Genomic DNA, 15,650 nt, shown 5'->3' with positions numbered 1-15,650 from the left:
AGACAGACCCAGGCGCCTGCCGAAGGGTGGGCGAGGGAGCGGGTGCTGGGAAGTGACACTGCAGGAGGGAGACTTGGAAGGGAGGCTGCCAGGCGCTGGCGAACCAGGTGGGCCGAAGCCGTGGCCATGCGGGGCAGCCGTGTGGGGCAGGAGATACCACCCGGCATGGCCTCGTGCCGGGGTGGGGGGGGGGTGCGAAGCCCGTTGTTGGTGTGGGCGGGGAAGAGGATTTTTTCAAAATCCAACTATTTGCTCTGTTTCTGAACTAAATCCCTGTGCTGACAGGGGCGCGAAGCCGCCCCCTGGTCTCCACCCCTCGCCCCTGCTAGCGCAGCGCCCGCGGAGGCAGAGGCGCCGAGCCGCTGAGGGCAGCGAGCCGAGCGCCCCGCCCGCCTCGCGGCCGCACGAGGCCTCTCAACCTCTCCCCCCCGGCGCGCGCGCCGCTTGACGCGTCTCGTGAGAGCGGGCACCGGCGTGGCGTGGGCGGGTTTCCGTGCGTATGCGCAGGGCGGGAAGCGGCGCGGTCCCTCGCTGGGTCGTTAGGGTAGGCGGGCGCGCGGGCGCGCGTCTCCCGGCCCTGCTGCCTCTGGAGGCCTAAGCTGCACGCACGCGCGCGCGGGGAGGGGGGCTCGCTGCACGGGCAGCACGCGCTGCGGGTAACCTTCCCCCGTCCCCGCATCCGAGACGTGCAGCCACGGGCTGGCTCCTCGGTGTCGGGAGCGGTGCAGCGCTCCTGGGGTTAATCCTGGCCGCTGTCGCCGGGGAACGGGTGCAATATGTGCTGGGGCCGGGGTTTTGTAAGACCATGGCACGCTTCCTCCCGTTGGCCTGCGCCACTGGGGTTGGTGTGAAGGGCAGCAGCGGGGGCGGCATGTGTTCTGGGAGCCAGGCCCCCGGCAAGAGGCCACGGATTTCCAGGATCCACTCCCACTAAATGCTCACAGCAGCCTGGGGTTCAGTGCTTAAAAACCAGGCTGCAAGGGCCCTTTCCAGTAAGGCCAGCTAGAGGAATTCCATGTAAAAACCAGTTGGTTTCAAATCACGGTAAACTGCATTGCTGTAAACCGTGCTAGGTCAGCTTGGAGCTTGTACTGGTGGAGCTGCCATAGTCAGATGAAGGCCCAACTGGAAAAAGTTGAAATGCGGATTAATGATCAGACACTTGTATGTATTTTCTGGAAGTTGGCAGTTGAGTCAGTGGTTTAGGACTATTAAGATGAACAGACAATTCTTTATTGATGGGATCTCTTGATGACCATTAGACTTTTTCCATGCTACAGTTGTACCTATACTAGCAACAGTTTAGGTAAAGCAGGATTGTCTCTTGGGGAAGCTGGTATTTTGCCATCTAGATCAGAAGTACCGTACAAAGCTGTTGTTTCCATAGGGCCCTGCTTAAAATATGCTCCCTTTACACACAGTTGTAGATTTGATGGTAACATTTAGATGCTGTTAGGTTTCAGAGTAGCAGCCGTGTTAGTCTGTATTCGCAAAAAGAAAAGGAGGACTTGTGGCACCTTAGAGACTAACAAATTTATTTGAGCATAAGCTTTCGTGAGCTACAGCTCACTTCATCGGATGCATGCTATTAGGCGATCCTAAACCGTATTCATACAATTCTAATCGGAAAAATCGTCCAGGTTATTAAATACAGTTCTTAGAACAAAGCCCTCTGCTCTCCCATATATATTGGGGGAGGGGAGGAGAATGGCACCGCTATTAGTTTTGATGTCTTTAGGAAAAATGTCCTCTCCTTCCATTGTTGGTTCTGATCACACTATTTAGGGGACAGATTCTATTTCCAGATCTACAATGTAATTAAATTGCATTTAAAGCCTGAAAAGAGACTGGAAAATGTCATTGTGTGGCTCCATGCATGTCTCCATGAATTCCATATTGATTTTACTAGTAAAGTGGTTATTTGTTCCTGAATTTCTACTATTAAGTCAACTCTAGATGTTTTGTATTGTTTCAGGATTTGTCGTAATGGATGAAGACACAGGATACAATAAAGGTACTGAAGGAAAATAGATTGTTTCCTTTGTTAACAACTGAAATTCAGAATTGATTTAAAATATTTTTTCCCCTCCCAGTTGGAGATGTGGTTGGTTGTCATGTTGAAGATGCTGTGACATTTTGGGCGCAGGTGATGTAAAAAAAACTTATTCTTGAATTAGCTATTCTAGTAAGGTGTGTGTTCTTGTCATTTTTGTTTCACACAAAAATGACAGGGATGTACTTACACAAAATTTGAAATGCCTGATGGATATATGAATGGGACTTGGGGTAAAAAAGAAACTCCTTAGGCTCCAAAGTTGAACATCCAACAAAGTGGTTAAAATATTCCATCCAGCTGTTCAGTTGCTTAATACTGACATAAACAGGAGTCACATATTGCCTTCTGAATTGGATTAGAAAACTACTGACCATCAGCCAACTCAGATTTTGCATGGACTTACTCTATTCAATGTACAGTAGGTCCTACATAAAAGCTTGAATATTAGAACTATCAATGTTGGATCAGGAATAGTAAGGAAAGTTGACCTTGGGACCTTTAAACTTTTAACATGACTAACTTTAACATTCTGAGAAAACAAAAATAATGGAAAAATCTATTGTGACTCTCAAGTTAGAATGGGAACAGCACACCAGGTTGGAGGTTTCTGTAACTTTTTTGTGGCTTTTAATGAGAACTTGGTCTGTGTTGCTCATCCTCGGGTACATAACTTTAAAGAATGGACATGCTATCTTTTGGGGGTATAAGTAATGCGTGTGTTTTGTCAGGTGTGTGGTGTTACAAGTAACACTTAAGATTGTCTTGTTTTTTACTTTGTGAATTTGACAGGACTTTGTTTATAGTTGGTTTCACTTTCCTGTATATAGCCAATATCCCTAATTCTTTATGTGGGCACACAGTGTCAGGAAAAGCAACACTTAAAATAGAGTAAATGATTGTAAAATCCAAAACTGGTAGGGGGACTCAGTGGCAGATACACTACCTGAAACTGCTTTTAACTTTTTTTTTTTTAATTCACTAGATATCATGTTGATGGTGTCCTTTTTAATTACAGTATTCTTAATTACTTGGAAGTCTTTTCAAGTATTGGCTTAACTGTATGTGTACTCACAGACTCATTATGATACATGAGTTTATTTAAACTACTTATAAATTTATGCATTGACTGTTTTCTTCTAAGGAGATCATTAGAGCTATCACTAGTAATAATTTCCTTCTTTAGAATTTGAATTTATTCATTCTGCACTTAATCCTAGAATTTTTCTAGTGTTCTCCTACTTTTTTTTAGTGGATAAGCAAAAGTCATTTTTATTACACTAATTTTTTCTTTCCCTCTCCACACTCTGGATTGTCTATAATTTGAACTTAAAATAAAATATAATAGATGTCTCATCATCTGTAGTTGATACAGGTTTTTACAACTTGATAGACCAAAATACAATTAAAAGGACTTGTTCACATCAGTCAAACCAAACAATTATTCCTACAAGTAGGAAAACAAGATATAAAAAAGTTGTTGCCTTTTCCCATAATGTTGGAAGAGGAGTGCTACATACATAGTCTCAAAAACACATGAATGCTCACATTATATGAGTTTTTAAATCACATTTTTGCAAGGTCTTACGACTGTCATTTTCACAAAATCTCTCTCAAAAAAAGTTAAGCTGTTAAAGTAAATATTTTTTTCAGACCAGTTTTCTGCTAGAATGACATCTCACCATTGTATGTTCCCTAACCCCTTAAAGTCGCTTTCCAGTGTTGGAAATAAATTGCAAACAAGCTTGTATATACAGTTCAAAATTTAGAAGGTGAAACTTGTCAGGGCAGTGCAGTGGTGTCAGGATTAGTAGATGTTTTGACTTATTTATTGGCTTTTGCAACAGATGTTTAAAGGCTTTCAAATGATAGCTAACACTTTTTACTCTCCCCTCCTACTTCTTAGAACATCAGTAGAAATAATGACATCTTGAAATTAAGTCGTGCACTGGCTGAAGTTTGTCCTCAGGCCAACTCAGTTTTTGGCAATCCTGATTTTACTAAGGTAAAGGAGTGTGTGTGTGTGTGTGTGTGTCTGTGTGTCTGTGTGTGAAATTTTTTTAATTTTTTTTTACACATGTAAAAATCTTTGTTCTACACAACTGATTTCTTAGATTTTTTTTTTTAATTCTTTTTAGTAATATGACTTTTTTTATTCTCTCAACTAAAAGATAAAGCCCAGATATTCAGGGGGAAAAAAAAAATGCAAAATAGAGTAATGGTGAAAATTTTCTAGGGTGTGTGTGTACGTATATGTTTATATACGTACATAAAAAAAAATTTATGCTACTTAAGTTTACCTATAACTTGCTTCATAGAAGACTACGTCATCTCCTGAACTGCATATGTGTGAGGGTAAATTAGATTTTTCTTATGATCACCTTTTTGATTTTATTAAAAAAATAAAATCCAGAAATCTCTAGGATATTGTGGTTGGCATTTACCTTCTTCATATCTATTATTGTTGTTGTTTATTATTTATTTAGTATTGTCTGTAAAACTGTGTAGCATGGCACATAGCAAAAGCTCTATGAATCCAATACATAACATGTTTTGCAGCATGATAAAACATTTCTTCAAAGTATCGTATTGTGTAACAAGATGTATTGAAGATTATATATTTTTAAGCATTCAGCGTATGCTAGCATAGGAGACAGGATACTGAGTTAGGTGAACTGCCACTCTGTTTCAATACTGTGCAAATATCCAGATTGCAAACTTTTGAAAAATAAATGTTGTAATGGACTGTGGTATATAATTTTGAGGTGCACTTATGCTTACAGAATGCCACTTTCTCTTCTGATTTACAGATCTACGGTGGATGTTTTTCTGAAGATAAATGCTGGTATAGATGCAAAATACAGCAAGTGATCAGTGATGAAAAGGCAGGAAATACACTTAAGGATATTATTGTTCTTTACTGCTGAATCACTTTTAAAAGCAAATATATGGAAACAAAAAATGATATACTTCTGAGGCTTATCGTTGCCTAAAAAAAATCTAAATCTATGGTTACTTGCCTGGGGCATACGTTAAAGCAGGGGTGGGCAAACTACGGCCCGTGGGCTGCATCTGGCCCGTCAGACCTTTTAATCTGGTCCTCGAGCTCCCGTCAGGGAGTGGGATCAGGGGGTTGCTCTGCTCTGCGCAGCTCCTGGAAGCAACAGCATGTCCCACCTCCGGCTCCTACATGTAGGGACAGCCAGAGGGCTCCGCACGCTGCTGCCACTCCAAGCGCCAGCTCTGCAGCTCCCATTGGCTGGGAACCGTGGCCAATGGGAGCTGCAGTGGTGGCGACTGTAGAGGGGGCAGCACGCAAAGTCGCCTGGCTGTGCCTCCGTGTAGGAGCCGGAGGCGGGACATGCCACTGCTTCCAGGAGCTGCTTGAGGTAAACAGTGCCTGGAGCCTGCACCCCTGATCCCCTCCCATGCCCCAACCTCATGCCCCAGCACTGATCCTGCTCCTGCCCTCTGAACCCCTCAGTCTCAGCCTGGAGCACCCTCCTTTACCCCAAACCTCCCAGCCCCACCCCAGAGCCCGCACCCCCAGCCGGAGCCCTCACCCCTCTGGCCCAGACTTGATGCTGTTCCCTCCAGCCAAACCCCTCAATCCCAGTATGGGGCACCCTCCTGCACCCCAAGCCCCTCATCCCCAGCTCCAGCCCAGAGCACCCAAATCCCTGCCCCAGTCCGGAGCCCCCTTCCACACTCTGAATTCCTTGTTTCTGGCTCTACCCAAGAGCCCGCACCCTCAGCCGGTGCCCTCACCCCCTCGCGCACTGCAACTCCCAATTTCGTGAGCATTCATGCCCCGCCATACAGTTTCCATACCCAGATGTGACCCTCAGGCCAAAAAGTTTGCCCACCTGTGTGTTAAAGTGATAAGTTCTTTTGGAAGCTTTAAGGTGATGGGAAGATTGGTACAGTTTGTGTATACCTTTGAAGTCATACACGCACACTTGCCAGGGTATCAAGCAGCACCATTTCACTTCAAAATTTATGAGAAGAGAAAATGGGAGTTGGGATCTGACTGATAACATTCACTGAAATAATATTAGAGCTGATACTGATGGCTTTCAGGTGCCCTTTTTTTTTAAGCTCCCAGGCTAGTGGTGTTTGGTAATTTTGATATCCAAACATAAGAGATTTATTACCCTCACTTGAAATGGTGATGTCCACATGATTTGGGAGCTTCCTGTAATTTCACCTCTGCACTCGAAGACAGTCTGATTTCACAACTTTTCCTATGTCATTTCATAGCCAGATTTAAAACTGGAAAAATTATCAGTGAAAAGCTGTTTTTTTTCTTAAAAATAAAGTTAGAGTGAGGTGCTAAATTTGGGATTTTTCCCTAACTCAGTGTTTTTCAAAGTTTGACTTGCGACCCAGTACTGGGTTGCGGCATGTAAGGCACTGGGTCGCTCTGCTCAGTACCGCTGACTGGGATGTTAAAGTCCCGTTGGCGGTGCTGCCCAGCTAAGACAGGCTAGTGCCTACCTCTTCCGACACCGTGCTGCGTCCTGGAAGCGGCCAGCAGCGGGTCTGGCTTCCAGGCGGGGGCCACGGGGCTCCGAGTGCTACCCCCACGCCGAGGCTTGCGTGCCTCTGCCTAGAAGCCAGCCTGCTGCTGGCCACTTCAGGGTCATAGTGCAGTTCACGGCACCAGGACAGGTGGGAAGCCTGCCTCTGCACCCAGGCTGTGCTGCTGACCGGGAGCTGCCGGAGGTAACCTGTGCCCCAATCCCCTGCTCCAGCACTGAGACCCCCCAAACCTGGAACACCTTCCCGCACCCCAAACCCTCATCCTTGACCCCACCCCAGAGCCTTCACCCCCAGCCCAGAGCCCCCCCCAAATTCAGAGCCTGTCCTGCATCCCAGACTCCAAATGTAATATGAGTACATATACCAATACATATATTTACTTCCCAAAAACTCAAGCTGCTAGCAAGCCAACTTTAATTATTAGAAGAAAACTAAAACTGAATGTGGTTTTTCATTTAAAAAACATTGGTACATGAGCTGTTGAATTAACATAAGAAATTGTAAAAACACCATACAACTTGCTTAACCTTTGAAATGTCCTGCTTTCAGACCTACTTTTAATCATCAAATATATCTCCTTGGAAATACCGCAAAAACTGTAGCCTGCACTGTGAGACTCGAATGGGCTGAAGTGGACTCATGAAACAATGAATGGATATTTATAAAGATTGTTAAGAATTTTTTTAAATTGTTTACATACTTAGTAAATATTTAGCTGTTTATGCAAAGTATTAGAATAAAACTGCCAAAGATTTCCTTTGAGAACCCATTGTAATTTCAGACACACTTACTGCCTTTTGTATCTCCATCTTACTGTTTTTTTTGTTTTGTTTTGTTTTTTTAATATCTGATACCATTTTTTTTCTTCATATATTGAAACTGTAAGATACTTCTTAGTTGTTTGTCAAGGTCTTTTGACATCTGTCAATTGGGAGCTTGTTGCACTGAAATTGATAGTTTTGTACTTGAGGAGAGATGGCAGTTGCTTCCTCTAAATGACATCATTGTTCCCAGCTTAAGGTAAGGGGTGCTAATGATTATTCTGTATAGAGAATAGATTTACCCTGGAAGAGTTGAGGATAATAAATGTTCAGGATTTTTAAACAGAAAATGGAAGAGCTTTGACCTTGAAAATGCATTATGCTCACCATAAAAATGGCACAGTAACTTAGGACAACAAATTTTATAGTTGTAAATCAAGATTTTATTTTAATTTTCAGTTTTGATGGGAAAGTTTGAGCTGTGACTTCTCCTACCTAGTAGGTTTGCTTCTATAAGGACATAGCTATCTTTTCTGTATATTGCCCTTGATCAGATGTAGAACTCCCTTTAGGACTCACACACTAGCATCACAAGTGATGTATAGTCCTCTAAGTACTGTATACTTTAATACATACTACTTAGTAGACTTGTAGCAGCTATGCTTATTTATATTTTATATTATCGCCACAGTGTCAAGTATTATACATTGATTATGGAAATTCTGAGATTCTAAATCGATCAGAAATAGTTGAGATTCCAAAGAACTTGCAGTTTCCCAGCATTGCTAAAAAGTATAGACTCTGGGGACTACAGATTCCTCCTGACCAAGATTTAAATCAATTTGACCAGGTAAGTGATAGACTTCTAAATGAGTGGATGATGAACTGTGTAACAAATAAAACCAACTATCTACAAATTTTCATGCTTAGGAATCCATAAAAGATGAATGGTGAGAATGTCTTTACTCATCAAGCTGAGATATAAAACATGGGGGATATCTGTAAGATAGTCACATCTCTCACTGTTAATGAATTTTAAAAGCCAGAATGGCCATCTTAAAAAAATCCGTGAAGATGCTATCTAGCCAGTAGTAGATGAAGGATGGTCTTAGGAGCTCTAGGTTCTGTTCCTGGCTCTGTCACAAACTCTCTGACCTTGACTAAGTGATATGGCTCTCTCTCTGTTTCAGTGTCTATCTTTAACAGAAAATAATACTTCCCTAAATCAACAGGGAAGTATTCCCTGTTGGAATGGATCATAAATCCATTGATGTTTGTGAGTTGCTCAGGAATGATGATGATGAGTGCCACAGAAAATATTTTAATAAATTAAATTCAGAGGAAAGAATGCTGGGTTGATGGATGGAAATACCTGCCCTCTTGCCATCAGTGAGTGTGAATTTGCTTCCTCTTTGGCACTTCTGCATTCAACTGGTGGCTTAGAGGAGAATCTGGAGATCGTTGTTAATCTTATAGTTGGAGGTAGTAACAATGCCTCTAGTAAAGGCTGCCTAACAAATTCCATTGTAATCCACTGTTTCCAATTACTTATAACTGTGCCAAACTTTAACTTTTAGGGCTAAATTTTTCCATATCTGCTTCTGCCTCAGGCTGAACTTGTTTTCCCCCCCCTTCCCTCCTCCAAAAAAAATCAGCAAAAACAGCTTATTCAAAGAAATGGCTGAGTTAAGGGTAGTTTTTTCTCTTAAGTTGTTTTCAGCCACTTTTTGAAGGGCTGTACCACATTCCATTCCTCTCAACCTTCAAAGCTGCCAGTGTCTGACACTAGCAATCAAACTATCATTTCTAGTTTGATTGGCATTTCCTAACTTTTGAATGCTTGATTTTTCAGTCTTGACATTTCAATTTTGATATTCACAATGTAGATTTTTATATGTAATAATGTAATTACATTTGCATTCCATTTCCAGTGGTGGATATGTAGCTGATCATGCATTTTTATATAATTTGCTCTGTAGTAGTGAGGACTTATTTAAATGGGACATATTTAGTGCTGTGGTTAAGCTTTAGCCATTTCATTTAAGTGACTATGACCAATGTGGATGAAATGTTGATGGGGGAAGGAGTTAGAGGAATGGCACAAATCACATTATTATTTCTAATAAAATCTTTTCCTGTATTACTGAAAGGTTAACCTTTTTATAATGCTGTTCAATATTTGGCCTGGGATTTTCAAAGTGGCCTAATGTAGTTTGGTGCCCAACTTCCATTGAAAGTCTAACTCCTCTAGGCTCCACTGAAGTCTTTAACAGTCTTGCTGATGGAAAGTTAGTTGAATTAAGCAAAAATAAACTATTCACTATGAGCAGTTTTATAACTTCTGTACGTTTATTTTACAGGGGAGAAAGTTCTTATGCAGTTTAATTTTTGAAAAAGAAATAAAAATGCGACACAAAGCCACATACCAGGATGGTACCATTGTTGCCCAGGCAGAGTATGGAAAAGTGGATATTGGGGAAGAGGTGGCTAAGAAGGGGTTTGCTGAAAAATGCAAATCCTCTATAAATGCTAACAATTGCGAAGAGAAAAAAATAGATGTCGCTCAGTACAAACCCTGGAATGCAAAAGTTTCAGCTCCAGCATGGGAGAACAGACCCAACCCTTCAATATCCAACCGACTGAAAGGGCGTTCTGGTGACCAGATAGGTACCAATATGAGGAATGAAAATCATACTGGGAACCATATCCCTTTTGCGAAGTAAGACAGCGTGGAGTCTAATAGTGAATGTGTCACTGTTTTGATATAGACTCATTAGTGAGCAGTGTGTATGTAGGAGAGGAAAGTGGGGAAAAAGCAAAAAGTGAGCAACTAAAGACAATAAATTTCAGCCCTTGCTAAGTGGAAGTTTTGTCTCCTAAAAGCTCCCTTTACTAAAGAGAATATTTTGGAATTTTTTTGTGGATTATATGTCCAATGGTTAGTTAAGGGATAACTTTTATTATTTTATATTGCACAAAACAATAAATCGCTGCAGAGATTAAGCCATTTATATGCCTTGTCTTTGCTTAATCCCAAAAACCATATGTTCTGCATATACTAGAAAGCAAGAGATATTACTGCCATCATACAACAAACTATAATTGGTACAAAAATATTATTAGTTTTAAAAATGCTGCACTTCTTTTGGGCTTTCTAGCAACATTATGAGTTATAAAGATAGCCTGTTCTAAATGATTAATAAATTGGAGTTTGCATTCAAAGGGCTGGCTTTTTGAAACTGGGCTGTTTTTTATGTACACATGGTGTCTCTTTCTCCCACTGTATATTACTGCTGCCGTGAATTGCAAGGGAGATTTATGAATGACCTGTGGGCGTGGGTACAAAACTGACCCTGCAAAAAAAGGAAGCTTGGTATGAAAATCAGGCCAAAAGTCTTTACACAATTCCCAAGAGAGGTCTGTACAGAATCAGATTGGGAAACAGAAATTTTTTGGCATCCAATAGAACCAAATATAGAAGGCATGGTAAATTGTTTTCTTCCATCTCCTAATTCACTCCTCTTTCGTGTCTTCATTTTCTTTCCTTCTTTACTTTTATGTATTTTAAAAAAAAGAAAGACTCCATCCTTCTTGAGAAAGTGCTTAGTGTAGGAAAGTGCACAGTGTAGGAAACTCCAACCCCTTTAAGGGCTTTCAAGTTGGTCATCCAGAGTCACTGGACACATTTCAGATCTTTGCCTGATGCTGTTAATTATTGTTTTTTTTTTCTCTAGCTGAAACTTGTCTGTCTTATTAAAGTTTCTGCTCTGTGACTCATTTCATTTGAGCTTTTATTCTCTTCAGTGTTATTACTCTTATCTTTACTATTTTATTAATCTTCACACTTGTGTAGCAGAGAGAGAGAGGTCATGCTGTGAGAGCACAGCTAATTCTCTATATATTAACTATCTGAAGAATGTCCGTCCCTTCTTCCCCCTTCCTCCCTGCTCTTGGAAGAGCTTGGGGCCTGGCTGTTAAGAAACATTGATGAAAGTTGGGATGGTGGTTCCAAGGTAAGGAAGAAGATGATGTGGGAAGGTTTAGTTGAGGATTGAAGTTGCAAGGCATAGGTCCCTGCCACAGTTTTGCAAAAGAGACAACACAGTTATACATTATATAAATATGCACTCACACATGTTGTTTTCAGCTTATGATAGAGCATATTGGTTACTTGCGCTGGAGCTTACCTGATTCAGTCAGCCCATGTAAATTTACCTGAATATTAAAAAAAAATTCACTGTCCAAAAATAGAGTATAAAAGTATATCTTTTGTCTGTTGGGGAAGGGAGTACAAGAGCTATACTCAGATGAAATAAAGCCAAATTTATAACTGGAAGTAAGTATGTGTCTGTACCTCTTGTGCTTACATTGACAAGAGGTGGTGGTGTTGGTCATAAATCTTTAAAAAGACACTTGTGGGTAACTAGAGTTTCCAGGGCTACAATTTGCTGAAGAAGGGGAATGTGGGTGGGAAAGGTGCTGTTCAGCGACCGGAAACGTTAGGCAGCAGAATAAGCTAACGTCTTCTAAAAATATATATATTTGAATTTCACTGGCTGTTCATATTTTCTTGATCTCCTCTGTCTATTTAGGAATTTTATAGAGAGCCCATCACTGAAGCATCTAAGGGCATGACTTCCCCCATGTTATGTGTTGCAAGATCACATTCTGGAACACCAGGATGTTTGTGCACATTGATGTTTGTTGGGACCATAATTTGGAATGCAGCTCAGTTAGCTTGATAGTAAACTGCCTCATCCCTGAATTGCTTTGAAGTAGCCAAGACTGTTCCCTGAATTTTAGAGAAGCTCAGGGTCTGGTAAACAATTCATTCTTTCTTCCTTCCTGCTGCAGCAGCATTGTCCTCCATAATGTCCAGACTGGCCTAGGGAAATGGGCACCTCCAGGTAGAAAGGAGATCCTAGCTTTCTACTTCCACCCATTCCCATGGCTGTTTTTAATAATACTCTGCATATCCTAACCTTTATTTAGTGAGGTCTTGTGTACATATGCCCATGAAGGAAACTCAGGTACAAATCGGTTGTGGCATACCCAAGATCACAAAGGTAGTTTATGGCTGAGGTGGGAACAGAACTGAGATCTTTGATCTCTGATAAACTGTTTCAAATCACTGTTCTTAGATATGGGGATAATATTTCTTGCCCATCTTTGTAGAGGTTTACACATGACCACTAACTGTAAAGTGCTTGGATCCATTTTATAGACAGAAAATCTGAGTTACAGTAGGTTTAGACTTCCCAGTGCAGCATGTGATGTACTGAGTCTTTTGTTTTTTGGGAGGGCAGGGGGAAGAGAGTGGAATTTGATTTAAAATCTTTTACTGAAAATACTTGAATGTAGAAGAAGGTTTGTCCCAAGCAAGTGAAACCAAATAAAGCAGTGTGCGTGTGCCTTTTTTCATTGATGTATACAAATCTGTTTGAAGATCAGCGTGGGAAGGTCACACTTCTAAAGAGATGTGGCATAATTTAATCATGTATAATTGCTTATACAATAGATTTCTATTCTTGATCTGTATGACTAAGGTGTTCTTGACAGTCATGATTAAAGAATTGCCGTACCATTATAAAATAAGCATCTTGATTCTGTTAATATTCATTTATTTTTAATAGGGAAAAATTGATGGCTTGTGACTTTATTATGGGGTCAAACATCAGTTTGGCAAAAATAAAACAGGATCAGAAACTGATTGAAGAAAATGAAAAGCTCAAAAAGGAGAGAGAGATTCTCCAAGAGGAGAATCACATTCTCCTCCACAATTATAAAGAACTAGAATCAACGATTGCACAGCTGAACCATCAAGTGCAGGTACGTGAAAAAGCAAGGGAGATTCTCCTGGTGCCCTTTTGATCCTCGCCATCAAGATTGCTTTAGATTGGTAACTTCATAATCTTGCTGTAGTAAGGTACTTACTCACCTCTAATAGACTCATCTGATTAATTTCTATGGAAATCTGTCTTACACAATAGACTGAATCTTGCTTCTGGCATATAGACTGAAACTTTTTTCGTACAGAGGAGAGGTCACATTGGCTTTGAAAACATCAGATTACGTTGAATCATCCACAACTTGTTGAGTCACATAACTGGATGAAATAGATTGCTTCCCTAACTGTGGTGCCAAATAAAACACACGTGTGTGTGTGATACTCCATAGTAAAAGATATTTGTTCTAATTGAGAAACATAGTACTTAGTACCAGATTTACTGATTGATTTTTAAAATGGATAAGTGGAATATGGTGTGAAAGAAAATGCTTGACCCAAATTATCAAAATGAGAGTGTCTCTCCTATGTTAAATGTATCTTGTGTTAGTTCAGGTTTGAATAACATGAGATATGTACATTTCAGAACTGTTGAAAGAGCAGGTTACCTTTGATCTGATTCCTTGAGGTTGGCAGTTGGGGTGGATGGATGTCTCCATCCCATTCTTCCAGAGATGTGCATTTGTGGAGGGCAATCTTCCACTGTGAATACAGGTTTTAGGATATTGGTAGAGTAACTGGCACACAGGCGCCTGTCTCCTCTCCCGTTCCTGCTGGACAGCAGATCAAACTGAAGCAGACAGGGAGGAGAACTCAGGACTGGAAGTGCCAGTGAGAGGGAGCAGGAATGTTCTGACCCAGCTTTGCTGCCCAGTATCACTGCCATATCCTGTGGTGAATTGCCTCTCTTTAGGAGGGCAGCTTTTCTTGCCTTATCTCTCCTTGACTGATCAGTATGCAAAAGTCGTCACCAGTGCTTCTGTCCTCTGAAGATACTATCAGATCTTTGACAGGTTTTAGAGTGGTAGCCGTGTTAGTCGGTATCGGCAAAAACAATGAGGAGTCCTTGTGGCACTTTTAGAAACTAACAAATTTATTTGGGCATAAGCTTTCATGGGCTAAAACTCAAAGTGGGTTTTAGCCCATGAAAGCTTATGCCCAAATAAATTAGTTCGTCGCTAAGGTGCCACAAGTAGTACTCGTTTTTATCAGGTCTTCGTAACTCCAGATAAGTTGGAGTAACATTGGCATGTCTACACTGCAGTTAAAAACCCACGATGCCAGTTGACTCTGGCTCAGGATAAGGGGTTGTTTAACTGTGGTGTAGATGTTTGCTCCAAGCCCAATGTCTACACCAAAATTAAACAGCCTCTTAGCCTGAGTCATGGAAGCCTGAGTCAGCTAGCATGGGCCAGCTGGAAGTGTCTAATTGCAGTGTACACATACCCCTTAACAAACAAGGTGGCAGCCAGTGGCTCGTAAGTGAAGTTGTTTGAATGCCTGGAGTACAGATGAGCCCTTTTAAAGGAGATAGAATCTCTGCCTTCTGAGAGTTCTGTTGGCTTTCTCCTCATTTCCTAAGCTGAAAGGTTGAGTGTCTTTTTGTGTTAATCATGTATAGAATCATAGACTATCAGGGTTGGAAGGGACCTCAGGAGGTCATCTAGTCCAACCCCCTGCTCAAAGCAGGACCAATCCCCAACTAAATCATCCCAGCCAGGGCTTTGTCAAGCCTGACCTTAAAAACTTCTAAGGAAGGAGATTCCATCACCTCCCTAGGTAACGCATTCTAGTGTTTCACCACCCTCCTAGTGAAAAAGTTTTTCGTAATATCCAACCTAAACCTCCCCCACTGCAACTTGAGACCATTACTCCTCTTTCTGTCATCTGGTACCACTGAGACCAGTCTAGATCCATCCTCTTTGGAATCCTCTTTCAGGTAGTTGAAAGCAGCTATCAAATCCCCCCTCATTCGTCTCTTCTGCAGACTAAACAATCCCAGTTCCTTCAGCCTCTCTTCATAAGTCATGTGTTCCAGCCCCCTAATCATTTTTGTTGCCCTCCACTGTATGTTTTCCAATTTTTTCACTTTCTGCTTGTAGTGTGGGGCCCAAAGCTCGACACAGTACTCCAGATGAGGCCTCACCAATGTCGAATAGAAGGGAACAATCACGTCCTTTGATCTGCTGGCAGTGCCCCTACTTATACATCCCAAAATGCCATTGGCCTTCTTGGCAACAAGGGCACACTGTTGACTCATATCCAGCTTCTCATCCATGGTAACCCCTAGGTCCTCTTCTGCAGAACTGCTGCCTAGTCATTCGGTCCTTAGTCTGTAGTGGTGCCTGGGATTCTTCCATCCTAAGTGCAGGACTCTGCACTTGTCCTTGTTGAACCTCATCAGATTTCTTTTGGCCCAATCCTCTAATTTGTCTAAGTCCCTCTGTATCCTATCCCTATCCTCCAGCGTATCTACCTCTCTTCCCAGTTTAGTGTCATCTGCAAACTT

The 15,650-nt window shown here is 41.6% G+C and overlaps 1 protein-coding gene across 13 annotated transcripts in view; it reads left to right on the top strand.

The window, feature by feature from the left end:
• Nucleotides 1-15,650, top strand: part of STK31 (serine/threonine kinase 31) — an 82,889-nt gene continuing 67,239 nt past the window's right edge. For 5 of the 13 annotated variants that reach the window (XM_043509171.1, XM_038391308.2, XM_043509174.1 and 2 more), the window contains exons 1-8: nt 548-656; nt 1,976-2,014; nt 2,094-2,146; nt 3,960-4,058; nt 4,864-4,938; nt 8,048-8,206; nt 9,717-10,075; nt 12,990-13,185. In XM_043509171.1, the coding sequence (XP_043365106.1) occupies nt 1,987-2,014; nt 2,094-2,146; nt 3,960-4,058; nt 4,864-4,938; nt 8,048-8,206; nt 9,717-10,075; nt 12,990-13,185 (969 nt within the window). In that variant the 5' untranslated portion in view covers nt 548-656; nt 1,976-1,986. The other 8 variants (XM_043509175.1, XM_043509170.1, XM_038391311.2 and 5 more) reach the window with 7 other exon arrangements.

The sequence above is a fragment of the Dermochelys coriacea genome, chromosome 2 (assembly GCF_009764565.3).
Source record: "Dermochelys coriacea isolate rDerCor1 chromosome 2, rDerCor1.pri.v4, whole genome shotgun sequence".
In the NCBI taxonomy this organism is placed as follows: Eukaryota; Metazoa; Chordata; order Testudines; family Dermochelyidae; genus Dermochelys; species Dermochelys coriacea.
Note: the sequence above shows the minus strand (reverse complement) of the source record. Positions and strands in the feature narration are given on the sequence as shown.